General features: G+C 53.4%; 1 protein-coding gene and 1 long non-coding RNA gene across 5 annotated transcripts; one reads left to right on the forward strand and one right to left on the reverse strand.

Annotated features, from left to right (window-relative positions):
- Positions 1-1,380: 1,380 nt before the first annotated feature.
- On the reverse strand, positions 1,381-3,908 carry LOC116090704. The gene is made up of 2 exons (XR_004118792.1): positions 3,778-3,908; positions 1,381-1,930 (listed from the first exon to the last, which is right to left on the reverse strand). It is a non-coding gene; the product is annotated as an uncharacterized LOC116090704 (long non-coding RNA).
- Bahd1 (bromo adjacent homology domain containing 1) lies at positions 3,884-26,252 on the forward strand. Of its 4 annotated transcripts, none has more exons than XM_031371477.1 (7): positions 3,884-4,011; positions 17,571-18,992; positions 20,858-21,240; positions 22,000-22,159; positions 22,569-22,645; positions 23,349-23,449; positions 24,081-26,252. In XM_031371477.1, the coding sequence occupies exons 1-7, from the start codon at positions 3,999-4,001 to the stop codon at positions 24,268-24,270; spliced, it is 2,346 nt and encodes a 781-aa protein (XP_031227337.1). In that variant the 5' UTR covers positions 3,884-3,998; the 3' UTR covers positions 24,271-26,252. The 4 variants fall into 4 exon arrangements, with proteins under 4 accessions (XP_031227337.1, XP_031227339.1, XP_031227338.1 ...); XM_031371479.1 differs by having other exon boundaries at positions 23,358-23,449; XM_031371478.1 differs by having other exon boundaries at positions 20,861-21,240.
- The last annotated feature ends 1,254 nt before the right edge of the window (positions 26,253-27,506 follow it).

The raw sequence follows: 27,506 nt of genomic DNA on the forward strand, positions 1-27,506 counted from the left end.
CCACAACCCATCCGGGTGCCGGACTGGAAGCATCTTGAAAGTAGGAAGTCACTCTCCTACCGGCCTCTGCCTTGGGACATTCAGATCACTCCCTAAGGGATGGAGCGCAGAGGGGGGAGGGGGACGTGGACCGGTGCAGAACCCAAGCTGCGGCAGACCCGGCAGCCCAGCCCGAACCTTGGGATGGGGGCGGGGGGAGGTTAGTACTTCGCCCTCTAGGGCAGGCTCCAGCCTAACCCAGCCCACCCGGCTCAGCTCCGACTCCCAAAGGCGTGCCCACCCAGCCAGGTGATCTCGAACCTTCTCCCTCACACACCCCAACAACAAACAACCCTCTGCGCTCTCCATCCGGAGAAAGGAGGTGGAGCCTGACCTCAGCCGGAGGCTGCTGCAGCTACGGGGGAGGGGGAGGGGGGCTCACTGCTCCAGCCCTTGAGGGGAGTCGCCTCCTGAGAGTGGCAAGGGTGGGCGGCCTTGGCCGGTTCCCAAGCGTCAGGACAGTCTTCTCCCAGCAGGGTCGACCCTCCACCGGCGAAGGGAGAATACAGAAGAGGTGGCTTTAGTGAGTGCGACTTGTGACTATTCCTCTCTGGCTGAAGCGCCCTCGGGCCCCTCTCCGCCATTTATGCCCCCCCCCCAACCTTCTAGCCCTGAGGTCTGAATGAACCTATGTGCCTAGTAAGCGGCGGAAAGAAGATGCTGCTTTGCTGCGCTCTAGGGAGCCGAGGTGTGCCCATCCCCCAGCTTTTTGACGGGTGGGGGTGCAGGCGGACCCCAGGGACGCCGACTAGGGCAGGAAGGAGCCTGAAATAGGTGTCAGCAGCAGTTGTTGGCACTGCAGGGAGGCAACTCGCGTGTGGGGTAGAGAATGCATCTTAAGGGGAAGGACAGGGGACCCAACGAGGCGAAGTCTTGTGTCAAAGGGAAGAAGAATACAGAAAGGGCTTTCGCTGGGAGGGGCAGCCTGCAAAGACTTCCCTGACTAGCAATCTGGAGGGTAGCGCTGGACTGATGGGGGTTTGGAACATAGCATCATGGAATGCGATCCCCAAAGTCTAAGCGCTGGCGGACTGGTCCCACTCAGACCCCTACATCACCTGATCCCTCAGACTCATCATGCGACCTTTAGGGGAGAGAAACGATCCTCTTCTTTGATGAGTACTCTTCAACTGGCTCCTTGGTAGCAGAAGGGGGCCCAACCCTTTTGTCTTAGTTACAAAGAGCATTTCTGACTCTCCTATCCCTAGGGAAAGAGGCCACAGCAGGTAAAAACCGGACTTATACACTTGGCTTTGCCTGGGGGCAAGTAATTTCCGGAGGTCCCTTTAAGGAGTGGGTGTTCTGATGCCTTTAAGAGTGAGCGGGTCCCAGCAAAAGGACTATAAAAGTCTAACTTTACTTCCCCACCCCTGGGGGCTTCTTTTGATGGAGTAGGGGGCAAGTATTGGCGATGAATTTAATCTATGACAAGGAGTCCCTCCAAAAGAGAGCCATTTCTTCATCTCTTCCAGTGGGGCTTAGGGGCCAGGCTGCTCAGGATTCTGAGACCTGGAATTTGGACGGTCTGAGGTGAGGCAGGGGAGGGCTGCCTGCCCACACCCAGAAAGGAGACACCTGGGCATGACATCGAGGCAGGTGAAAGTGGTCGGTGCCACCTTCACAGAAACTGTGCTGCAGGCTTGGGTGCCCTGCCCCGTGCCAGTGGCTGGATCTCAGGGCAGGCGGTCTGCTGGGACTGCTGCGGCAGTAGGGGGAGGTGCCTCTCGGCTGAACTGGGGATGACAGAGCAGCCAGTCTGTCCCTGCTGTCAGTCTGGTTGTACGTGGTGGGGGAAGGGTGTGCAGCATGTTCTCTCTGGCCCTGGATGTTCTCCTTTCTTCAGCTCTCCTGCTCCAAGCAAGCTAACCCTTGCTCATGGGTCTGGAGGTGCCTAGGTAGAGAGAGCAAGCCTCAGCTGGGGGGCGGGGGGTAGTCGTGGAGATCTGATGAATCCATCCATTTCCAGAACATCCATTTCTAGATCAAATGACAAGCCCTTTTTGGTGAGAGGAAAGGTGACAGCCCCCAGGCACTGGCACAGCTGTTCTGGTGGAGTGGGATGGGAGCTGCATACACTAAGGAAGAAACTATGGGAGCAGGGACCTTTTCCAGATGTGCTGATTAAGGCTTATTTGTAAAGATAAAGGGTGTGTGTGTGTGTGTGTGTGTGTGTGTGTGTGTGTGTCTGTGTCTGTGTCTGTGTCTTTTATCCGGGAACTTAATGGTCAAAGGTGGGGTAGAAACCCCGGATTGAGATTAAATAGTTCTACAACAGAAAAGGCTCCGGATTGGAAAGGAAGATGGTGCAGGTGCAGGGGTTCCTGAAAATGGGAGTGAAAGAGGACAGAAGGCCAAAAACTCCCTTTGGGGTATACGCAGCCTGTTTAAAGCCCTGGCCTCCTTTTGGCTGGCTTGTGGACCAGCGTTCAAAAGCAAGAGAGAAGGGGACCCAGGAGATCAATGAACTGCTAAAGGAGGAACATCAAGTGCCTTTAGAAAGCCTGCACTCTTCTCTCCAGACCCCACCCCCAGCCATAAGCCCACTGAGCCAGAGCCTCCTGGGGCAAATGAGCCACCCACCCACAGGGAAAGCTCTGAGGACGAAGTTCCTTTGGCTATTGAGCAAGCTGGGCAATCTAAGTAGCTCCTGGGTCCTCCACCATCAGGCATCTCTCTTCCCTTCCACCAGGGTCCCAAATAAGTCAACTTCGCCTGGTACCGGCGCCACAGGGGTTATACCTGAAGGTTCCAGAAGAAGCCCACTCCAGCACTTTTGCTCTGTCAGTTCCCAGGTTAAACGTGGGCTGCCACTTGAGTTTCTTTCCCTGTGACCAGTTACATTTTTTTCTTGATCCTCACATTCTCAAACCACCCCACCCCCCATCATCAGAGTCTGCTCTCCTACCTTGTTTACTTAAGGGGCCAGAGGTACCCTCTACTCCCAATTTGACTTGGACCGGGGTCTACCATGAGACATGATAATGGACTTGGCTGGGGAGAGGGGCTAATGCTGTGAGATGGGAAGTATAGCTGGCCTGTATGTGTTGGGGAGCACTGCAGAGTACGTTTGCCTTGGGAGGCTCAGTGGAGGGACAAGTCCTTCAGTGCCCTACTTTCGGAGGTTTGGGATTTTGCCTTCCCTAAGGATGGGAAGTAGAAGGACAGAGGTACTAAGAGAATTTGGCCCTTTGAGAAGTTGGCGCACCACGATTTTAGTATAGCCTTGGTAAACCATGTCCTGTATACTAGCTAGGTAGTCTGGGAGACCAGGGGCAGTTCTGGAGGCAAATGAATTGTCTCTCTCTCTGCCCGCCCCTCTCCCTCTCCCTCTCTCTCTGTCTCTCTCCGTCTCTCTCTGTCTGTCTGTCTCTCTCGGGAAGTCTATTGCCCAGCCACAGAGGCTGGCAACCCTAGTTACCTTAAAAGCTTCCCCGGGTCTGTGCGTCAGTAGCACGGTCTAGGAAAGGTGGGGAACTGTATAGAGCTCAGGAGGAGCCCCTGAGCCACTCTCCAAGGCTCGGTTTTTCCTGCTTACTAACCAGGCTTCCTCAGCACTCTGGGCGCTTCTCTGCCCTAGGCGTTCCAGGGCCCAGCCCCTCCCCGGCTGCTCCCAGGCTCGGGTGACTTGACACTACCCTTTCTGCTCTTGCTCCTTTACCTCCCAAAGCGCCCCTCCCCCGCCTGAATTGGGAATGAGGCTTTGTTCAGGGGTGGACTCGGTATTTCTCAAGAACCTACTGTGTGCACATTACGGCTCCTTGAAGTGAAGTCCTGGGGCTGGCTCTGGCGCTACAAGGTGTCCGGGACCCAGCCCCTTCCCGCACCTCCCAGGGACTTCCCACCCCTTCTTATGACCTCAGCCTGCTGTGCCCACCCACCCAGCTGACCCCGAGAGCGTGCTCAGGCTTGGGAAAGCACGTCTGTGGGTGTGAGAGACGGAGCCACAGTATAAGGCGACTATGGGGAAGCTAGGTAAGTGTCTGCACTGGTTCTGCCCTGGCTTGGGGACGCGAAGGAGTGTGTCCAGCCGCGCCTGTTGGGCTGCCCGCCCCTTTCCCTCTCCCCCGGAGAGCTCTGATGTTCCCCGCGGTGGTGGAAGAGGGTGTGTGGGTGTCAAGGACTCACAGACCAGGCTCTGCTGTCAGCTGGAAATGGATGAGGGTTCCACACTTGGCTTCTGAAAGAGGGCGAATTGGGAGCTGGGGTGGGGGGCGTTAGGTGAAGGGTAGAAGGAGGAAAAAGAGATGCGGGTGAGGGGTTACCGAGCCAGGACCGACCTTGCTAGGAAGGAAAGGAGACGTGGCAAGCAGGGAAATCGGAAAGATGAGGCAAGGGCGGGAGGGGCTTCTCAGGAGTCGGGGCCCTTTCGCGCGAGTCTGGGGCCCTTTCAGGAGGAAAAGGGGGTGTTGTTCTTGCTTAAATTTTTCGGTTGGTCTTCCCCAAGCTTTGCTATGGGGGCAGCAGCCTGAGGGTAGGGTGTCCCCTCGGTCCTCAGTTTACTGTAGCCGGTGCTGGAGAGGTTACGAGGGAAGAGGGATGTAGAAGGGTGATGGTCAGGGCGGGGGCGCGCTAAGATTTTTCAGGGTGGGGGGTCTGCAGTGAGGTGCTGGGGCTTCAGGGTCAGGTCACCATGGGATACTGGCTTGGGCTCCAAGACCAGGAGAAAATACTAGAAGCCGGCAAAGAAAATCATCCCCCCCGCCACCACCCTTGGCACCGTACCCCTCCCCCCAAGCCCCACCACTCCCCGCACCGCCTCCCCCGGCCGCCTCGTGCTGCCCCCTGCGTCGGGACGACCGACCCACGATTCTGATTGGTTGGAGACCGGGAGGGGGAGCCGAGGGCCGGATTGGCTGGCGGGGCCAGCGCAGGGCGGGGCGGCTGATTGGCGGAGCTTGCCGAGGGGCGCGCCGCTGATTGGTTGGGGACGAGGAAGCAGGAAGGAGGGCGGCGGAGGCTCCGCTCTCGGGGAGTTTGTGGGGGAACCGCGAGCGGCGTAGCGGATCCCGGAGCCCGGCCCCCGCTGCTCGCCCGTCCGGCCGCCTGCCCCGCCCGTCCGGCCCTAGCCGTCCGCCCGCCCCGGCCAGGCGCGCCCGCCCTCCCCCCGACGGCCCCGCCCGACCGCGGCCCCCGCTCCGCCCGCCCGGCCCCGGCCCCCAGGAGGAGGCGCTGACGCAGCAGCGTGGAGCCCGGGAATTGAGCGCCCCCGGGGGGTTCCAGCCGCCGGATTCCAGCCCGGCCAGGGCCTGCGGGCGCCCAAAGCCGCGCCGTCCGCGCCGCTAGTCCCGGTGAGCTAGAAGCCGGGATCCAGGAGGGGGGGAAGGGGAGGGCGAACGAGCGAGAGCGAGCGAGCTAGGTAGGCGGACTAGCAAAAGGGAGAGGACCGGCCGCCCGTCAGCGCGCCCCGCCGAGCGCGCCGCGCCGCCGCCCCCGCCAGCCCCGGGAAGGGACGGACGGACGACAAGAAGCAGGTGCGGCTGCCCGCCCGCCCGCGCGCGCCGCCTCCCTCCCCCGGGTCCGGCGCTGCGGTCCCGCCATCGGGGAGCACTGCGCGCCTCGAGGTGACAGCCCCCGGGGGGCGCCCGCCTCGCAGGCCGGGGGCGGGGTGGGTGGCGGCCGCAGGGTGGCAGCTTGGCCGGGTGGCGGCGGCGCGGGCGTCCCGGGCTACGGAGGGCGGGAGGACGCGGGGTGCTTCCTCGCCGCGGCGGCGGAGCCGGCTCGCCTCCGAGTGCGCGGGCGGCGAGGCCCCCGCCAAGCCCCCTCCCCCATCGTGGTCCCCGAGGCTAGGGGCCGCTGCTGGGGGCGTCGCCGCGGGAGCGCCCTCTCGGGGTGGGGGGGCGCCCTCCGGGGTTGGGAGCTGACCGGCAATTGCCGGAGGGGGGATGGGGATGGGGGCCGCGTCAGGGCGAGGGGTAGTGTGGACTCGATCGGGTCGGGCTGAAGGAAGGGAGGCGCCGAAGACGGAAGGAGACCGGTTCGAACAGCGAGTGTGGGCCGCGGGAGGCCCTGTGGGGACCGTGCGGGGCGGCGGCCGAGTCCGAGGTGGGGCGGGGGGAATCGAAGTTGTCAGACCGCCTCCAAGTGACAGCGGGACTCGGTGCTCCAGGCCTGGCCTGGTTGTGCCCTGCCAGTGCCGCCGCCTCTCCTGTGGGGCCGGGGGCCGGGTCAGGTCGGGCCCAAGGGGCCCGCTCGGCGGTGAAGAGCCGGACAAAGGCGGCGCCCGAGCGGGCGCAGGTAGTGGTATCGGGGAGGGAAGCGAGTCCGGGGCACCCACCCCAAGGGGCGGGCACGGGGCCGGACTCTGCCCTGGGGACTGCGGGGGCCGGGGCGTCCACCGGGAGGAGCTGCGGCACTGGCTCTGGGCTGTAGCCGCAGATATCCTCGAGGCTCCGGGAAGAGTGGGGTCGACTTAGCCAAGGCGGAGGGGCAGGGTTGAGGGGTGTGCGCACCGAGTGCCCTGGCTGGTGTCGAATGGGCTGGTGGACTCACAGAGGCGAGCGGAGCCTGCTACCAGTGAGAGGCTTTCAGCAAGTCTGCCTATCGGCAGAGGTTTAACTCCACCTGGGATGTCTCCTAGTGGCCCATTGTCGGCAGTCTTAAGAGCACAGACGGCTACTTGGATCGGGACTGAGGGACCCCACCCCCCAACACACACCCACTGTGCTTGGCGATGCCTTCACTATTGCTGTAGCAGTTTTCCTTGGGCAAGAAGGTATCCACATAGGGACGTGATAAGCCGAGTCCATGAATCGAGGCAGAAATTTGATGAGGACATAACATAAGGTTTCCAGCTTTCTTTTGTACCACCTGACACCTTTCTCCCCATCTCCTACACCTCCATAATCTTCCACCAAAAGGAAAGAGCCTCAGAGGGACCACATTTCTCCGGGACACCAAATGTCCTAGGACACTTTGGAATCTCTGGCTTAAGCTGTGAGCGCTGACCCCAGCGGTGAGCAGCTCTAGGCTGTATGCTGTTTACCCTTTGAGAAAATCCACTCAGCTCCCCGTGCCCCTCCTCATGTGATTAAGTTGGGAACAGGAAGAGAGGAGACTCAGGCTGATAACAGCTGAGAACATGGCCTTTTGCTGAGAAAAATCTGGGTTGGAGTGGCACACCACTGGGACTGGTCAAGAGCAGCACTAGGCTGTGTTTGGCTCTAAGCCCACCGTGAGAAAGCTGCTGTCTGCCAAAGGAGCAGGAACAGGGTGTGGAGTTCATTCATAGCACCCCATCTCTCTCCCCAGGAGAGTCTGGACCCCAGCTTGGGTGGAGTTGAGGCTTGTGGGGAAAGGGGGGTATTACCTCACACAAGAGGTTGAAGTTTGTTTGAGAGAGTTTAATTGTATGTCTAAAATCCAGAGAAGGCTAGAGAATCTTTTCTTTTGCTGGGGTTGCACGGTATGTGATTTCTTTTGGTAGCAGTCAGAAGGGTGACCTGGTTTGGCTGCTGGAAGGTGGGAATCGCCAAAATAACATTTGCCTTTGTGGCAAGGGTTTAACCTGGCAGGAGATGCTTGTCTGTCAGATCAGTGTTTGGAAGGGCTGGCCCTGGGGAGTTGAGCCATTAATGAGATGTTTTTGCTCTCCGTTTCTTTCTGTCCCTCTCCTCTCTTGTTTCTCTCCTACATCTCTTAGCACTCTAGAACCGAAGCTAGCCTGGGACTTGCAGCAAGTCTCCTCTCTGCCTCCTGGTGTGCACTACCAGTGCTGTTGGTTGTCTTTTTGATGTCTCCCTCCCTCCCTTTCTGTTGCCATGGTCCCATGTCAGTTTCCTCCTGCTTCCTCTGGCTCTTCTGGTCCAGTCTGTACACAGCTACCAGATCTTTCTCCCAAAGCACCCGCTCCACAAGTCAGTTTCTTACTCAGTTGTGCTGGCTTCTTTTTCCTGCAGTCTGACCCTAGACAGTGTCCCTAAAGCTATTTCGCTAGTCCTGTCGAGCACTTTTGTCTCTCCCTGCCCTTTGCTCCCAGCTCCTGCCCCTTCCTTCTCTCCCACTTGTTCATTGTCTTGGCGTTGCTCAGACCAGTGAGCTTGTGAAAATGGATTGTCTAACATGGAGCCTTCTCAGATGTTTTGTAGACTGGAAGTTTCTTAAGGATGGGAGCAATGAGTTACACGTGTGTGCCTGTGTGTAGTCTAACCTTCCTCTCAGTGTCTCGTGATGTGGAATTCAGTGGAGATGGAGGGGAGCCTTTGGCTCTTCTAGAAATGCTCAGCATGGATTCAGTCCTTGAAGGTCTCTGACCTTTTCTGTGAAAGGTGTATAAATATGGCGTGTTTGTGGCCATGGGCATGCCTAACTGCTCTTTCTGATCCATCTGCTGCTGAAGAATCCGTCCTGTAGCTTGTTCACTTGACACCACACAGACATGATTTGGAAAGGGGCTGTGATCCTGTTCTCCTGTCCCCACTGGACCATTCTCTTTCTGTACCCAGCTTTGCTGTGTGTTTGCAATTTACTTGTTGTCCATGCCATGAGAATCCATGTGCTTTACCTCTTCTCCTCTGGGTGTCAGTGAGGGAGAAAACACTATTCAGAGAACCTCTGAAAAATAAACCTGGGTCAGTTCTGTGGATGGGATTTGTAGGGTTCCTTTTATGGTAAGTGCTCTTACTGACTTTGGGGGCTATGTCTGTCCCAAGGTGGAGCTCTGGGGAAGAAATGCTATCCTTCCAGCTGTCTTAGAAGTTGGTGTATGGAGGATCAAGCCTAGACCATGGGGGACATGGGAGAAGACTGATTTGGAGCTAGGTAGTGAAGAGACATACCTCCTGCACCCATCCTCTTTCCCCCAAACCTTTCAGTTGTGCCCCAATTTGATGATTAATGAACCAGCATTTACCTTCCAATCGGGAAGGCCACCCCTCACAGTTGCCATGGCAATGCAGACCTCTCCCCTGTCAATTAAGGAAAAAAAATCCTAGTTCTCTTTTGCTGTAACAGAAAAGCCACCTCAGAAAGCCTCTCCCGAGTGCTCTCCTCATGTGCCTGCGCTGTCTGCAGCATGCATCCTAGAACGCAGTCCTTTCCCTCTTCAGGGACACTGCCTGAGTTTCCTCCTCACCTTGAGCAAATTTTGCCCCTCTTAGAGCCAGCAACTCTAGAACCATCAGAAGAGGAAACAACCTTTTAATTTATTCAACCATGATGCAAATTACAACCCAGAAAGAGCCCTTCTCTCTTCTGCAGAGATAGAGGAAGTGCCTCCTAACGCTCCAGTGTTTAGAGGTATGAGTTAGGTAGCAGTCAAGAAGGAAATTTCAGTAGCCCCGAAAGAAATTCAATCTAGCATATCTATTTGAAATTGGAGTTCAGTGAAAATTGGCTAATTATCTTCATTTCTTCCCACCTCTCCATCGTAGCATCTAAGAGGACTTCTTACAATGTTTTCATTTTATCTACTATTTTATCCTCTTGGCTTTGCTCAGGCAACATCTGGCCTCAGTGCCCTGTCTCAAGGTGAGTCATTAAGGAGGAGAAAAAAAATCCAAAGGGGGGTAAAAATCCCCAGAGCTGAAAAGTGGCCTGTCTCGAACTAAAGCTGCCAGCCCAAGCTGCCAAGTTTATGGAGCATTATATGAACAGTCCCGACATTAAAGGGCCTCGTTTTTATGAATGGGTTGTGGAGAATGTAAATAAAGCAGCATCTCTCAATGGGGAAGCATTTCACATAAGCAGCACTACCCCAGCCCAAGACTTCATGGGAGCTTGCTAGCACAGTCTGGCAAGGCTTGTTTCCTTTGTGCCTTTGGAGGGACTTTGGTTCAGATGCAGCCTCGCTGCTCTCTAGCTTTGTGGGCTTGGCTTTGTCTTGATGGGCCAACACCCTGTCTTTTAGCTCTCAAAGATGGGAAACATCATGTGGGGTCCAGAGCTTATGAAAATTAGTAGCAAAGGCTCCTGACACCTAGTGATCTGAGGTTCTACAGCTCCTGACCCCTCGGCTGCTTAAATCTGCCATGTCAGGCCTGGGAGGTCTTAGATGGTGAGATCCTGCCTAGCTTTTATGGGCGGCACATAGCTGGAATAAAATGAACTGGTTTGAAAAAAAACAGGCAGTGGTGGCACATGCCTTTAGTCCCAGCACTTGGGAGGCAGAGTCAAGTGGATCTCTGAGTTTGAGCCAGCCTGGTCTACAGTGAGTTCCAGGACAGCCAGGGCTACACAGAGAAACCTTGTCTCAGAAAACCAAAAAAAAAAAAAAAAAGAACTGGTTTGAATGTCAACTCCATTATGTTTCTCCAGCCCATCTCCTGGCTTTGCTGCTAATGAGGTAAATGATGGCTAAAAGAAGTAGAAGAAGCAATGGGCTTCAAACATCCTGCTCAGGGCTGCCAGGTCCTGGGGTCCCAGTACAGGTATGGGTATCTATCCCAGGCATCTAAGTGAGAAAGCTGGGATGAGAGGTTTGGAGAACAGGACTCAGAGTGTAGTCACTGTCCTGGGGTAGTATCACTACATTTCTCTTTGCACAGTGGGTAGTACCAGCAAAGATGGTTATTTGTCTGACTCAGTGTGGAGGGTCCTCATCAGGCTTGATCTGACAGGGAAGAATGAGAGACTTTGTCTCTAAGTCTGGCTTGATGAGTTGGTGACTTCCAAAGTACCATAAGCTACTTGAATGAAAAGACAGGTGGCTTTTCATAGTTAATGCTATCAGTACTAGCTAAGGACTTACTTGGTTCTAATTATTTTCTCTTGCCTTTGTTCCTTCTCTGTGAGATTTGGGAAGGTCAGATATGCTGACTCCCAAGCCTGGAATGTATCTAGTGTCTGCCTCTACCAATACAACCTTTTCTATTTCCTGCTGCAGGAGAAAGGAATGGGCCCTTCAGATGTAGTCCTTGAGGTAGCTAGGGCAAATTGGGAGAAAAAAAGGGATGGTCATGAAAGAGTTGAGTAAATACAAATTAATTTGTGAATGTGAATTTGAATAGGCACAGTGGAATGAGGGGGAAAGTTGAAGGCCAGAGGGATCCCTAATCTAGGCCTATGAAGTCCTTGGATTAAGCTGTTTGGGAGTGTATCGTATTTTTTGTTTTGGGGATTTCAGATATGTACCTGGTAAAGTATGTGTGTGTGTGTTTTTCAAAATGGACTGGGAAAAAAATACCTAAAAATCTAAAATACTTAACCCATCCAAGCATTTTGAATAAAGGGTTTTCAACCCTTGTGAGTTAAGCTAGTGAGGCAGCAGCCAGGTAAGCCTTGTGGCTGGAATTTAGTAGTGAGGAAATGGGAAGCTACCTAACCCTCCCCCAGGCTTGCAGCCTGTTGTGGTAGCATTGCAGCCTGCCTTGTGACTCCCTCCCTTGGTGGAATGTTTGGAAGGCTTGGCCTTGGGACTTGTTTTTTGTGACAGCCTTGTTCAGGAGGTTCTTTGCTGAGAAGGTCTGGGGTGGACTCTCCTCCTGACTTGGTGGGTCACTTCTGCTCAGGGCTAGGAGGCAGCTGGCAAGCAACCTCCCTGTCTTACCCTGGCCGACTTGAATTGCTTGAGCTGAGCCTGACATAAAATCCACCCCATCACACCCCACCTTTTTTTTTTTTTAAACTGATGCTGGGGGTTTGCAAATGTTAGGCAAGGAGCTGCTTTCCCTCTGAGGTCCATCCAAGCACTGTCCTGGTGGTTGAACCAGTACACATTCTTTGCTACTCCTGAATAGGCTCGAAGAACAGGTTGGTAAGCTGTGGGCTCTTAATGAGGAATGCTACATCAGTAATACAAGGTTTTCTCCTTAGTTGCTAAAAGCCCATTATTGAGATAAGGGAAGCTGTCCCTATTCCTGCTCCCAAACAGCTGCTTAGAGCAATGGGTGTGCCCCATGCGTAAGTTTGCTTCTGCTAACCCAGCCTGGGCAGTGTGGCGTATATTAGTAGCGTTTGAGGGAGCCTGGTCCCAAGATGCTGTACTCTCCCACCTTGGAACCCACCAGGCAGAATCTAGGGAAAGTTCATTCTGCCTGTTTTCTACTTGCATCCTGGTACTTAGGGATGGCTAGCACAGCCTTCCCTGCTGGGCTTTTGTTCTCACAACACACCTGGTGTGTCTTAGGCCCTCAGTTGAAGAATCCAAAGTGCCCTCTGCAGACCTCTCAGCTCGGGGCTCCCCCTCACAGCCCTCTCCTGCTAGTCCTCCCTTCCCCCAGCTCCCCTGCGTTCCACTAGCCCACACTCAAGTTTCTGTCTTTTGCACTTTTATTTTCATCCCTTAGCTTGGTATTTATGGGGGAGGGGGTGGGCTAAGGCCGGAGAGGCGGCTCAGACTCAGGTTTGATTCCCAGCACCCACATAGTAATTCACAGGTGTTTGTAACTCCTTTGGTGGGTACCAGACACACAGATGGTACACATATGCAGTCAAAACACTCAGTACACAAAAGGTATTTTTTTTTAAATGAGAGAAGAAAAAAAAAAAAAGAATGGGCTTGTATTAAGTGCCTGGTATATACTCTGCACTAGATACATGTTCTTAATCCTAAAAGCAAAGTCTTGCTTTGAAAAGTAAACCAAGCAAGGCATGGAATTCAGGCTCTATTCCCATCTCGATCGGGTCCCAGCTCTGCTGTGTGGGGCTGACTGGGGACAAAGGTTGTAAGAGGCACCTGGGTATGAGCAGTGGGTGCTCAGAGTGCTCACAGGAACCCCAGGAAGAGCTAGGGGAGGGTAAATTGGCTAAGGCAGAGGCTTGGACCTTTAAACAAATCCCCTAGGGCCAACAGTGTGGCTCAGTGGGTGAAGGTATTTGCTGCCAAGCTTGATAGTCTTGCATTCAGTGTTCAGAACCCTCATAGCAGGAGAGAACTAACTCCCCCACAAGTTGTCCTCTGATCATATGTCCTGTTGGTAAATGCACTCATACACATATGCACATACCAAAAAAAGTGTTTAAAGAAAACCCCTAAAGACTAGTTGGTATTGCATGTGGTTACCTTCTAATTTGTCAGTTTTGTGGAGCAGAACACGGACATTATTAAAGCACAGTGCTCTCTGCCCGCTCTCCTTGTTTAGGGATCTGCAGATAGGACAGGTGCTTGCTGTCCTTTCTCCCTTTTTCAGCCTCTGCCTGTTGGGGCTTTGCCTCCATTTCTGTTGTTACTACCCTAAACTTTGATCTCTAACAGATATGGGAGTCTGTAGCCACACACACACACACACACACACACACACACACACCCCACCACAGTGGATCTGTGTGCCTTTATAGGTACTGGAAGGGGGCTGGCTGGCTTTGGCCTATGGGTTTTCATGCTGGGGTCATCAGAATTGACAAGTCAGACCTGGCTTTGAGGTTGAGCTGAACTGGCCTAACCAGATCCTACCTGCAGGGAGTGGGCATGAACCCTTGCTGTGCAGCTATTCACTTTGTGTCTCTGGGGTCCCAAAGGCCACACTGTGACCTATGAGGAGCAGGTGTGATCTTACAGGGCCTCAACAGTATTGGTGCCTCTTGATGGCAAGTGTGACTCTTCAGATGGATGCCAGTGCCCAGATGGGTGGGACCCATTCCCTTTTGGTGTGCACTATGCTGTCTTTCCTGCCCATGTGTTTCTGTAGTTAAGCCCAGTTGCAAGGTGACTTGAGTACTTGCAGCAAGTGAGGCCAAATTGTCAGGGCTGGTGGCCAGAGCCACTGCTTTCTTAGGTGGTGCTTAGCAGGGTTTGGGGGGGTACCTTCAGTGGATCCTCAGTCAGATACTGTGGGCAGAACACCTGCCACTCTGACACCATCCTAAGCTTGTCCCATCTCCTCCCATTGACCCCATAGTAGCTTCATGAGGGAAAAGAGACAGTGGTCCCCATCCTTCCTCGGGATGGACATTTGGGTGTTCTTAGCAGAATAATAACAGCAGAGTTCAAGTGCAGGCTGGATGCTTGGATGTTCAATCCAGGCTGCTCTTGCCTCCTGCTAGAGAGAGCTAATGATGGGTGCCTCTTCAGTATTGGTGCCTTAAGCTGCTCTTCTCCTCAATCTTGCCATCCTTGTCAGTGCTGGAAAATAAGGTTTAATTTGGTATGTCCATTTCAGACAAGGAACCTCCAGTTCAGAGACATTTAGGTGAGGTATGCATTTGGAACAGAACCAACTTTTGTCTTGCAAAAGTTGTAAATAGGAACCAGGACCTCATACTTGGTTAGACAAGCCTTCTACCATGGAGTTGCATCCCAATCTCAGAGTTGGGTGTGGTTTTCATCAGTGATCCGAGCAGTGTAGTACCTTTGCCTGGCTTTACCATAAATAGTCCAGCAGAGACGTCTGTTTTCCCAGGTCCGTCACACGGGTACATGAAGGGAGACTGCCTTTGCTCAGTTATGCTCTTCTCCAGGAAGAAGATTCAAGAAAGCCAGTGTTTGTGACAAAGGTTACTCCTTTCAGGGGTAGAGCAGCTCCAGCCCTAAGACTGAGACCTGGGGCACTGTAGTAAGGGGAGCAGGAGTCAGTTCTAAGGGTCTCTTCCTACCGAGGAGCAGATTTAGTTTATGGGAGTAATTCATATTATGACCTCAGCCCGGGCCCCTGACCTCCTTTGCTGGAGCCTTCAGCTGGACACGTAGCACTTTGCATGTGCACTATCTCTATTGATTAAGATGGTATGGGGTGATCTGTACACAAGACACAGAATGTCTTGGCTTTTCTGCTTCCGGGGGATGGCTTCTGCTAGCCCCAGGCAGATCTGAGTCACACAGAAGCCTAGCCCCACTCACACCCTTACACTTCAGATACCCCCCTTTGTGGAACCTTTGATGTACCTAGAGTGGAAATCACTGGCTTGCCAGCTTTGGTGTATACTCATGGGGATTTTGGATTCAACTTGTGGGGTCTTTGACCTAGAAGCCCTCTGGCCAGCCAATGTCCTTCAGGGCAGCTGTTCAGAGCTGATGACAGTCAGACTGGTTTTCCCCAGTGGGAGCTTTCTTGATACCAGCTCGGTAAAAGGAAATTGCCCTAGGGCTTCCTTCCCAGGCCCTTCTCTCAAGGGGCCAGCATCGCTGTGCAGGGGTAGGCTGTTCCAGAGAGCAGAAGAACACAAGTACCCCGAGTCTCACCACTTGACAGCAGTAGAAAGTTCCTGGTTGAATTAGTATAAATGAGAGGGGGGCGAGGCCTACTGCATGCCTGGGATTTCCTTCCATCCCTCAGGTTGGAGGTCCCCGTCCCCGTCCCCCCCCACACACACACCAGCAAGCTGCAGCCCCTCCACCCAGCCCCACCTCAGGGAAAAGCTGCTGCTGAGGTTCTCACAGGTGCTTCAGAGCATGACTCACACAAGCTCTCCAATATCCAAGGGCAGCAGGAGCTGGCAGCAGAGACCCCAGCCTCTCAAGACAGCCACTGAGGCACCACATGAAAGCTGGGGGTTATTGCACAATGTGCTTTGATGGCCCTGGCAGTCTTTAGCCAGTGACAGGAGGTTTGGCAGTTGCAGAGGAGGCTAGCAGGAGGCTCCTGTGCTTGGCTTAAAAACAAGACTTGCTCCCTGATGTCCAGCCCTGGGGGAAAAGAGGGAGCAGAGGCTCTCTGAGTACTGAATGGGAGGTTAAAAGCGAAATCATCTCTACAGGGAACACACAGTCTAGGGATAGTCTCCTGAAAGTGGCCACTGCTTTTTCTTCCCACCACTTTGCTTGGAATCTTTAGGAGTGCTGACAGATATCCGAGGACAGTCAGCACTCCGGTGTAACTAAGGTGCAGCAGGCAGGCAGTCTCCTCCCCGCCCACAGCCCTTCCACTAGCCATGCCGCTCAGGCTCATGCCCTTTCCCACCCCCCTTTGCTCTGTACTTGGGATCCTTGTGTTCAAAGGCCACAGGACCAGGTGACCTCACCCTTGGCCCCCAGCCATTCCCAGGCCCAGCTGCTCTGGCAACTTGGGGCCTGTTGAGGGGCTTCAGCCCATGTTTAGCTGTATTGTCTGATCACTATCCTTCATCTCTAAGCTCCTCGGGATGGGGAAGTAGGACTTGGCTTTGCCCGGAAGTACAGATATGGTTGTGGTGGTAGTGCTTGCTCTTGGCTGGTCCCCTGCCAGCTCAGGGCACCCTGGTTAGAGAAAAGGGTCTGTGGGTTGTGTGTACTTGGGTGCTTTTGAGAGTAAAAGGGGCATGCTGGTGAATACACTGGTAGCTAGGACAGTGGTCACTGCTTCAAAGCAGAAAAGACAGCTTCACAGAGCTCTGCCACTTAGGAATGAATGGATTTTCTTCCTGTGACTCTGATGTGCCTGGGGCCTGGTTTTAGACAGTGGCAGGTCCCCAGGCATGGCCATTGTGTCTTCCCTTTCCCAGGTTTCCCACTCCTTTCTCCTTATGATTACACCGCCCTGTCAGCTGAGTTTTCTCAGCATCCTTTCTATGCTAGTGCAGTGGTTTGGTTTTAGGGGCTAAGCCTCGGCCCATCAAGGACTTCTCACAGAATGAATAACAGTGGGGAAACTAAGCTGAGAAACCTAGCCTGAAGGGTGGGGAAGGCTCCTGAGGTGCCTGAGGAGGAGTGTGCACTGTCTGGCACCTCGCTTGGCAGCCTTTGTGCTTTGGAGACTAGATGGGAAGTGAACAGCTCTGTAGTCTGGCCACCCTCCCTCACCCCTGCAGTTGTGCATTGTCTTCACGTACAAGTGTGTAGTACATGGCTCAGCCAGCTCTGTCTGGCCTTTGTCACTTAGAACTTGGGATCATTCTGCCCCACATGAGTACAGGGGACATCTACAAAGCCGAAGTTAGGGGATCATGCCTGGTCATGGATGTCCTCAGGCTTCCTAGGGCAACCCCCTCGCCCTTTCTGCCCACTGCCTGATATCTTGCCTATCAAGAAAAATTGAGGGACAGGGGAAAACTTAGAAGGACCTAGAAGGACCACTGCTTTGCCTCCTTGCTAGCTTTGGTCCTAGCCTAATATTCTTTACCTATAGCGATGCTCCGAGCTGCCTTTCCCTAGAATCTGAACCAAATTAGTGGGGGCTGCTTCTTAGGGCACACTCAGGCCTCACCTTTCTTAGGGCTTTTCTAGAAAGATTCAGTTATGGCCTTCTTGCTTTATGTGTCATGTAAAGTATCACGGTAGAATGGATTTGCCCTTCCCCTGCCCTGCAGGCAAGTTCTCCAACTCAATACGTGCCTCCTGTGGCTAGCCTAGGAAGCCCAGGGTTGAGGGAGTAGTACTTTGGCCATGTTTCTGAAATGTTCCTACCACGCAGCCCCGTTCCAGTTGTGTTCTCAGAGCCCCTCTAGTGTCTAGTGGGGAGAAAGGAGAGGTCTGGTGGTCACTGTTGCTCCTCTTATGCCTTGGCACTGTTACCTGTGGCACTCCTCAGGCTTGTGGGACTTAATTCACGGTGACTCTGTGCTAGGAGGAGAGAAAGGGAGACAGCCAGTCTTCGAACAGCTACTAAGAGTCTGACTTCGTGCATCTGGAGGCCAAGAGCAGGAAGGAGTGAGCCAGCATCGCTTTGGGGGAGGGTGGGTGGGCCTCAGTGGAGGAAAAGCGGGCAGTGACCACATCTTCTCATTGCCTGCCTTCTGTCCTGCAGCTTGGAGGGATTCCATGACACACACTCGGAGGAAGTCCCTTCCTATGCTGAGTTCTGGCCCCACTGGCCAAGGGGAGCCCCTGCAGATGGAAGACAGCAATATAGAGCAGGGAGCTGAAGACGTGGAGCCAGGCATGCCTGAGAGCCCTGGGCACCTTACAGGGCGCCGCAAGAACTACCCATTGCGCAAACGCTCACTGGTTCCAGAGAAGCCCAAAGCCTGCAAAGTGCTGCTGACTCGCCTAGAAAATGTGGCTGGTCCACGAAGTGCAGATGAGGCTGATGAGCTGCCCCCTGACCTGCCGAAGCCCCCTAGCCCAACCCCATCCAGTGAGGATGCTGGCCTTGTGCAGCCCCGCAAGCGGCGCCTTGCCTCCCTTAATGCAGAGGCCCTTAATAATCTGCTGCTGGAGAGGGAGGACACCAGCAGCCTGGCAGGTGCCCGCAGAAGCAGAGGCGGGGACCCTCACCGTAGCCGGGACCGGGCCATGGGGTCCTGGTCTTTCTCTAAGAAGCGACCTCGGCTGGGAACTCTTGGAGAAGGAAGCAGGGACCTGTCCCCAGAGCTAGCCCCAGATGAAGGTGCCCGTCGAGATGGAGACCCAGCTCCCAAGAGACTGGCTAGCTTAAACGCTGCTGCCTTCTTAAAACTCAGCCAGGAGCGGGAGCTACCTCTTCGATCTTCTCGCGCCCAAGCAGAAGCAGATGGGCGCTCCACTGAGCCCCCGGCACCCAAGATCCTGCGGCCAAAGGTCAATGGCAAGAACTGTCCCAAGGCTCGGCAAGGGGCTGGCTCTGGGGAGACTGCAGGGCCCCCCAACTGGCAAGAGCAGCCAGAGGAGCGTTGGCCACCTGCTCCTCCTTGTGAGCCACCTACCCAGCCATCTCACCAGGCCCTGGGCAAGGCTCTGGAGAACCCACTGCGCCCCAACCTGCCTCTGCTGATGGGTGGGCAGGCAGCCCTGAAGCCAGAGCCTGGGCGTCCGGGTGAGGAGTCACCTGCCCCCAAGCAGGAACTGCATCAGCCCTCCTTCCCTGCACCTCAGCTGTCTCCGCTTCCGATGCCTGGCAACCCAGCTGACTATAGTGGTCCATGTGGAGGGCCTGAGCTCACGGCACTGGGCAGCTTCTACCTGTACTGTGGCCAAGATGGGCTGCAATGTGGGGGTTACTCCCCTTGCCCCATGCTCCCAGAAGGCAAGCTGTCTCCGGTGGCAGCCCCCAATGAGGGGCTGCTCATGGCCCCAAGCTCAGTGCCCTCCGGCGTCCCTTTCCAGCACCCTCCTTGGAGCGCACCTCGCTACTGCTCCAGTGAGGACACTGGTGCGAATGGCTACAGCATCTGTGGAGTGTTGCCTCTGTCTCTCACACACATTGGCACTACCTGTGGTGGCTGCCCCTACAAAATGCCTTTTCCCGCAGGTAAGACTTGTAGGGACACATGGCACGCTGGGGGCGGAGTGCGGGCGGGGTTAAGACATGGCATCCCAGGAGGCTGGGATGTGGCTCTGTACAGGGGCTTTGTTGGGTCTGTGTTCTACCTGGGAGCCATGGGACTTTGAGAAGGGAGGTCTCTACTCATTTAGGCAATGTTCTCAGCCTAGGAACAGTCCCAGGAGAGTGCCCCATGGTTAGCTCTTAGGGCCTGCTTTGCCTAGACTGTCTGTGAGATTTCTCACCTTGGAAGTTAATTAACATTGCCATGGAAGGAAACAAGAAGGTCTTTTCTCCCATACTGGAATTCCCCTTAGACTCCTAGGGACAGGAGTTAGGGCCTTCTGTGAACCCTGTGGTACAGGTCTATAAGCTCAGCTACACAGAAGGCGGAGTCGTGCTTCAAGGGCAGCTAGGGTTACAGCAAGAGACCCCGTCTCTATCAAAAATAGAAAAAAGCCTAGGGCTTAGCCATGATAGGAATGTTGACTTAGTGTGGATGCATGGAGTTCAATCCCCAGTCCTGGGGGAGAAAGAATCAAACTAGGGTCTTACCAAGCCATTCCTGTGTGCCTTCTTCTGTCCTGGGCTCTCCCTCTTCCCTTGGAAAGCTGCCATTCTCCATGTTCCAGGAGTCCAAACTGTCTACATGCTGGCTGAGTTTAACATTCATAGGAAGGTTATGGGCTTAGTAAGTTATACCGGGGGTAGTGGAAGTTTTGTTCTAGTATCCAGGCTTTGAAAAAGACAAGGTGCACAGACAGACATGGCATGTGTAAATAGTTGTGTGTAGTCAGGGTAGGTGGACATACAAGAAGAGACTAGCAGTGTTCTCTGCTGTGGTCACCGTGGGCTTGGACACCAGAATGGGTCATGCCCAGTACCAACAGCATTAGACTGGAAAGGTTGTCCACACCTGTCTCTCCAGGCTTCTTTCTCTAGCTTCTGGGTAGGAATGAAGTGACTAAAGCCATCCTGACCAGCAGGTCTGCCCTGTGGGAGAGAAGAGGGCTGGGCCTTCTCTTATGCTCTTCCTCCCTCTCCCCACAGCCCTTCATGTAGGGGTCTATAAAACAACTTTATAGACCACTTGTCTCTGGCCAGACTGGTTATATCAGGTTCTAGCATGAATTGGAGTCCTAAGAAACAAGAGCAGGCTGCTTCCTGGCTTTTCCTCTCAGACCCTCTCCCCGATAAGTAAGACCACCAGTAAGCACTGTGTGCCAAGTGCTGTTCTCAGAGCTCGACACACAGGTCTCAAAGGTTTGTAATTAGGCAGGCTCAGCTAAACTACCTGAATTGAAATGTGTGCCCGCCTCCTCCCCCACCCCCATTCCTCCTCACCATTGGATAAGCCAGTGACTGCTCTGTCTGTTTTCCTCATTGTAAGGTGGTAGTAATAGTACCTACCTCAGGATGTTGTAAGGGTGAAATGAGTTAACATGTAAATAAGGAAAACAGTCAGGAAATTCTGCGTCATACTTGAAAGCACTACTTAGCATTTCTCAGAGGGGCCAGAGTGACTTGCCCGAGGTCACATGGCTGGTAAGTGGTGGGTGTGGGACTCATATGCCAGTCTGTCTGACTCCAGAACCCCTGCTCCTCAGGACTGTGAAAACCCTAGAGAAGTGTAAGTCAGAGCTAATGTTTTTGCTATCACTCCATCCAGTTAGAAAGGGACACATAAGTGCCTGCAGCCCCCTTTCCAAGGGGAAGAAAAGGCCCTATCCCATCCGCCACCTCTCTGGCCTTTGAGTTGCACCTTGGAACTAAGCGGGGCTTGAGACCTGAAAGGAGACCCTAGAAGGGTCACTGTTGATTCTACCTGCCTTGACCCACTCTCCTTTCTCTAGAAGGCTGCAGGTCACTCGGCCAATTGGAATTTCCTCTCCCAGAAGCTGGCCACCCAGCCTCACCTGCTCACCCCCTCCTGGGATGCCCTGTACCCAGTGTGCCACCTGCTGCAGAGCCTATCCCCCATCTTCAAACGCCCACCTCGGAGCCCCAGACAGTAGCCCGGGCGTGCCCTCAGAGTGCCAAGCCTCCGAGTGGTTCCAAGTCAGGTCTGCGCACAGGCTCCAGCTGCCGGCACACTGTGAGGAGCAAGGCTGCCCGCAGGCCCAGCCACCCCAAGCAGCCTCGGGCCCAGCGCCCACGTCCTCGCCGCCGCCGGCGCCGCCGAACTAATGGCTGGGTGCCTGTAGGTGCTGCTTGTGAGAAGGCAGTGTATGTCCTGGTGAGTGTTAGCTCTTAGCTCATGGGAACAGGTGGGGGCCATAAAACACAGGACATGTAATAAGATGGGTCTGGCTACTTGGTTTACTTCAGGAACCAATCCTGTTGCTCACAGACCCCCACCCCCACCTCCACCCCCCTTCCCCAGTCCTGTAGCACATGCGCTGGTGGTTTCTGTTTGTCACTTATTCTCAGTCACCTAGGTCTTCAGCGTCTTATCCCTGTTCAGGCCACCTTCTCTGCCCTACACTAAAATGGGGATCCTTTGGAGAGAATGTATAGGAGGAGTTGGGTGGGAACAGAAAGTTAGATGACAGAACACTGGGAGATGGAAGCAGTATCAACCAAATGTATTGAGCGCTTCTGAAATTTGACATTAGAGCTAAGTGAGCACTTTGCATGCATTGAGCTCTGTAATCCTCACCATTACCATATGTAGTAGGTTCCACCATGGTCTCTTTTATAGATAAGGAAACTGAGGCTTAGATAACTTGACCAAGGCTTTGCCACTTAAAATGATTAAGGATTCAAATTCAGACATCGCCATTAGTGCAGATGCTTAGAGAGCCAGCCACATTCCCACAGGGTTGCCCACCTCAACCCTCTCCCCAGAAGCCAGGCTGGGAGAGGAGGACCCAGGGCTGTGCTTAGTGGGTTGACTGCCTTGATGAAGGAGAAAGAGTAGCATTTCCTGCTTCCCTCCATTCTCACTCTGAGTGTGGCGCTGAAAACTTATTTGTGTCATTGGTCTGTTGCCCAGGATGAGCCAGAACCTGCCATCCGAAAGAGTTACCAGGCAGTCGAGCGACATGGAGAGACAATCCGAGTCCGAGACACTGTCCTCCTCAAGTCAGGCCCAAGAAAGACGTCTACACCTTATGTGGCCAAGATCTCTGCCCTCTGGGAGAACCCTGAGTCAGGTACCTGTTCCTCAGACTGGGCACCAAAGGAACAGCTGCCCTCAGTTGGCCCCTGCCCAGAGTTTGGCCTGGCACAAGACTACCATTCTTGGCAGAGTCTAGGGTCTGCCTCCTGCGGAGGCTGTAGCGACCTTGTGACTTGGGGTTTAATCTGCACTCACTCTATGAGCCACCAGAGCTGAGCACTTGCCCCATACCTCATCTGCCAGAGCCTTCTTCCCATCTCCCCATATCTAACAGCATTCCAGGCTGCTGAATGCTTGGCCTTGGTCAGAGGACACAGGTGGCCAGAGCCTGCAGGATTGGGCCAGTAGCAGGGGTTGGACAAACCTCTAGGGCAGGTGGCCAGCCTGTCTTAAATAAGCAGTGTTGCCAGCTCTAGCCATGACCTCTTCTCTTGTCCCCCTAGGAGAACTGATGATGAGCCTCCTGTGGTATTACAGGCCTGAGCACTTACAGGGAGGCCGAAGCCCTAGCATGCATGAGGTGAGCTTGCCTGGCAGGGGAGGGGGCAAAACAAGAGGTTGTGGCATTCAGACACACATAGGGAGGGGACAGCTAGGAGGCAGCCAAGTCCCCTGGGATTTAGCCTCTTCCAACTTATGTTCCAAATGGGGATAATGACCCTTGAGGGCCAGGAGCTTTGAAGTGGGAGTGAGCAGTTGGATTCTAAGTAGGGGATCGTGAGGTGGCACTGCTCACCTTGCTCCTTTAGTGTCTGCACAGGGAAGCTCAGAGCTGAGGGCCTGTAGGCTGAGGTCGGCTGAGTGCACCTTTTATTTCCTTCCCCTTTGCAAGGACTTTTCTCTTTTTCTTTCTTTTTTTTGTTTTGTTTTGTTTATTTGTCTTGTTTTGTTTTGCTTTTTGTTTTTGACTCAGTGTCACCATGTAGCTCTGGCTAGCCTGAAATTTGATACGGGTAGACCAAGTTGGTCTTGAACTCAGAGATACAACCACTAAGATTAAAGCATACACCAGCACACTGCCCCATCGGTGGGACCTTTCATTTCATGGACAAGAAAGGGGGCAGTTTTCTTTCCTCTTAGGGCCAGCATGGACAGTCGGGTCAAGACTTAGACTACACTAACTCTCTCACTTGCTGAAGGTGGATAAGGCCAGCACTTTCCTAGAATTAGGTGCCTCTTTCTAGCTCCCAGAACCAACTAAGCTGCTCCTGTTTCTCCTTGAGCCTTTGCAGAATGAAGTTTTTGCATCAAGACATCAGGACCAGAACAGTGTGGCCTGCATTGAAGAGAAGTGCTATGTGCTAACCTTTGCTGAGTACTGCAGGTAGGTAGTACCCTGCACCAGTACCTGGCCTCTTCCCTCAGACTCAGCTAGGATGATTTGGGGGAACTGCGTGGAGTTTCAAGGAAATAACTATGCTCTAGGCCCAGGGTGTTCTGGACTCGGAGTGTTTTTCTCTAAAACCTTCCTTTAACACCTTTTTAATTGTGGTGTGGTTTGGTTTGGTTGAGACAGATAATGCTAGCTGTCCTGGAACTCACTCTATAGATTAGGCTGACCTCAAACTCAGAGCGATCCTCCTGCCTCTGCCTCCCAAGTGCTAGGATAAAAGGCGTGTGTCACCACACCTGGCTAGGTTTTTTTTTTAATTAGCAGAAATATCCCCTGCTGAGGTAATTAGAGAGCACAGCTTAACCCAGCCCTCATGATCATGTTGTGGCCCACTGCTGTTCTGAGAGAAATCTAGGAACATGGGAAATATTTAAGAGAGAACGTCCTGGTATATGTGTCCAGGGGCTGAAGTCAACTGGAAGTTGGCAGAATGCACACAGCCTTGCAGGGGGTGAGAGTAGAAGCATGTCGCCCTCAGTTCCAGCTCAGTGTTAGGGTGGGAAGAAACTGATTTCCTTGGAAAAACGTCTATGCTAAAGGCAGTTACGGTGTGTCACTGCAGATTCTGTGCCATGGCCAAGCGCCGGGGTGAGGGCCTTCCCAGCCGGAAGACAGCACTGGTGCCCCCATCTGCAGACTACTCCACCCCACCACACCGCACAGTGCCGGAGGACACGGACCCTGAGCTGGTGTTCCTTTGCCGCCATGTCTATGACTTCCGCCATGGCCGCATCCTCAAGAACCCCCAGTAGCCTCTTGATGCTCACAGTGGGGCTGCCTTTGGGAGAATGGGGCCTGGGGCAGGGGGTACTGCTTGAAGCACAGCACTTGGTTAAGAAGAGGCCATGGGTTGCTGGCCTGTGGTTCTCTTTGGGGGGAGGGAGGGCAGGGGCCCTATGGATTCTGGGCCCCTTGGGAGAAAGGGAGGCCAGGATATGAGAAAGGTATCTAAACCCTCAGCTTGGCCTGGGGTGCCCATCTGTGTACCCCAGGGTGGAGACTCCTGAAGATTCGGTCTTCCCTGAGGTTGGGCCAAGCCTGAGGGACATGGCCAAGGAAGGGCAGGGACAAGTAGAAGGGGTAAGGTCCTTCCAGAACCAGGCCTGCCAGGCCCTTTTCTAGCCTCCCCCAAGGCCTTCCCAGGGGAGCAGGAGCCAGCTTTACCTCACCCACTGTGACCTGCTGCTTCCCTGTCAGCCTGGGCCCAGGCTCTGCAGATTCTAGCACAGCTCTGGCTTGTTCCAGTGAATCAAGAGAGCCGCGCTCTGACTTTCTCTTCCTGGACTCGAGGCTTTTCCCTGGCTTTCTTCCTTTACCACTGCAGTAGCCACTGGTGCTGGCACAAGTTGACCCTGCCCACCCATGGGTGTCAGCCTCATGTCAGCTTGCCATTAAGGGTCACCCAGCAGGTCTGGCTTCCCAGAATACTGGTCAACATGGAGTTTATCGTGTCTGGGAGAGAGGGTGGGGGCAGGGGACAAAGAAACTGCTACCTTATTTGCTGAAGATTTTTCCTCTTGCCTTATTCTTGGAGGTTCTGGGAAACCTCTTGCAGAACTTCACACGTGACTCTTCAAGCCACACCCACCTGAAATCAAACCAAAGGAGTGCTGTGGCTCCTCTTGCCCTGCCACCCCTTACCCTAGTCTTTTGTAGATTGCACTAATTTACATCCCAGTGAGAATCAACACTGTATCAGCCCGCAGACCTGAGCTGCAGCCGCTTCCTCTAGGAGCTAGGCCCTGCGTTTTCAGTTCCTTCCTATCGCCCAGAGATGGTTCTAGCCTCATGCTCCCCACCAGTGATTGATCAGAAGGCTCAGTCCCCTGTTGGCCTGGGCTGAGGGCTGAAGCCTGGTTATTTGTACCTTGTTTGTACCAAAGAGGAGCATGGGATCAGGGAGGTGCAGTGCAGGGAAGTGTGGTGTGGTTGGGGCCCACCGCTGGTCACCTGCCACCCAGGCACTTCTACAAGAGCATGTTCCGGGAGCATCTGCTGTGGAAGATGGCACTGGGTCGTCCCTAGAGAGGGGAGACGTGGGTCCAGCAGGCTCGGGACATAGCATTGGGGTGAGGATAGTCTGACACAGGCTGCATTGGGAGGTGGGAGTGAACCCTGAAGGCAAAGGCCTGGCACCCCAAGTCCAGACCCTGGTCCTTAGAAGATAAACTGTTCCTGAGAGGTAATTGGGCTGGGTGAGGCCGGAAGGCTTCACAGGTTAATTTTTTTGTTTTGGAAGCCCTGTCCCAAACTCAAAGGGAAGACTTCACATTGAATAAGCTCTTTGGAGGAAGTCATCAGTCTGAAAGAGCAAGGCATAAGTAAGAAGTTGTCGAGAGTGGAGATGGACCCCTTTGGAGCCTGCTCGTTCTAGGGTGCTACCAAGGAGCCCAGCCTCACCCACAGGAGAGGAGATAAGGCCCTCCTAGGAGGCAGGGGGCTGCTGCCCAGATGTTAAATGCTTTTGGAATCTCTCTAGATGTGGAAATATTTTTTCGAACATGAAAATGCAGCTGGTAGAATTTCAATGGAAGTATAATCCATGTAAAATATATTTTAGTTGATATTTTGTAAAATGCACTTTTTGTGTGTGTCGATCCTGGTTTCCCAGATCTGTATTTCAGTGTTTACAAGGGAGGGGGTACCTTTCCTAACCTCCCTTTTGACAGAGATTAGAAGTACTTCTTTAAGAAAAATAAATAAATTTGAGAAATTGTATTGATTTAGAAAAGAATTATTTTCTGTGTGTCTTGTTTTGGGTTTGGCTTGGTGCTTTTATTTGGGGGAGTTGGTTTGGATTTTAGTGTGTAAATACGGAGGGGCTCACTGTTCTTGCTTTGGGGGTCCTGATTAATTACTCCTTGCAACAGAAGTGCTTTTTAAGGCTGATGAAGGTGCAAAGCTAGAAAAAAAGGCAAGTGAAAAGAGACAGGAAATGGGAGCTTGAAGTTAACATCAAGGTAGCCACAGCTGCCTTCTGGGTTTGTGAAATTCTTGGGTTGCCAGCTCTAGCTTGGTCAGTGACCTAAGTGGGAGGTAGTTGATCTAGATGCATAAAGATAACTGTCATAACCTTGGGACTGCTTAGAAACTTCCGTCTTCAATTTCTTGCACCCCTTTTATGGTGTGGGATAGGACTGCATCTTGAGTTTCAGGATTTGACTTAGCATAGACCTCTTTAGATAGAGCCCTCTCATTCTGGGATGCTGCGGTCCCCTCATCTGCTAGCTCAGTCCAAATCCGTGGTAGAAGAAAGAAAAGTGATGGTGAGATCAGAGTTTTCATCCCCAACACTCTTATCTTCGTGACATGGGTAGGCTGTCCCATGGTATGGACAGCCATCAGTGTGCTGCCCATGAAAGTTTTAAGAGGTCGTTTTACAGACAGATGTACCAAGCAATCCCAACACCAGAGATCTGTACACTGACTGGAAACGAACAGCAGTGTAGTGAAGGGTCAGAAGTGGCCTGAGCTGCACCCAGCATCCAATTAGAAGGCCACTGAACCTCCCAGTTCAGAACCTTACCCTGTGTTTCTGTGTGACTGGGTTTGGAGAACCATCTGAAGAACAACACACACTTCATTTTATCCCTCGGACCCCATCATCTGCCTAATCAGCCAGTTCATCTTCTCACTATTATCACCCAATCCTTGCATCATCCTCTGGGTATAACCTGTCCCGAGGTCAATACTTCCTCCTTCCACCTAGTGTGCTGTCATGACTAGAAATTGTTTTAGAGTAAGATCAACAGAGATGGACATAGTGGGACATGCCTATAATCTAGTCACTCAGAAGTGAGGCAGGAAGATCCTGAAGGTCAGCCAGTGAAATCCTTACAATACCTAAAGAACAACAACCCTGCAGTTACAGCTACCCGAGTCCATACAATGCAACTATCCACCGAATCTACTTGTCAAGTAGCTGATGACTAAAGGAAATAGTAAAACAACAACAAAAAATTTGTAGATTTGTTCCCCAATCCTGTTG

This window comes from Mastomys coucha, unplaced genomic scaffold (genome assembly GCF_008632895.1).
Source record: "Mastomys coucha isolate ucsf_1 unplaced genomic scaffold, UCSF_Mcou_1 pScaffold15, whole genome shotgun sequence".
Taxonomy (NCBI): domain Eukaryota; kingdom Metazoa; phylum Chordata; class Mammalia; order Rodentia; family Muridae; genus Mastomys; species Mastomys coucha.

Coding starts and splice junctions, on each gene's coding strand:
- Bahd1 (XM_031371477.1), top strand. Junction 21,241..21,999: donor AGAAGGCAGTGTATGTCCTG/GTGAGTGTTAGC, acceptor TCTGTTGCCCAG/GATGAGCCAGAACCTGCCAT. Junction 22,646..23,348: donor GAAGCCCTAGCATGCATGAG/GTGAGCTTGCCT, acceptor TTTCTCCTTGAG/CCTTTGCAGAATGAAGTTTT.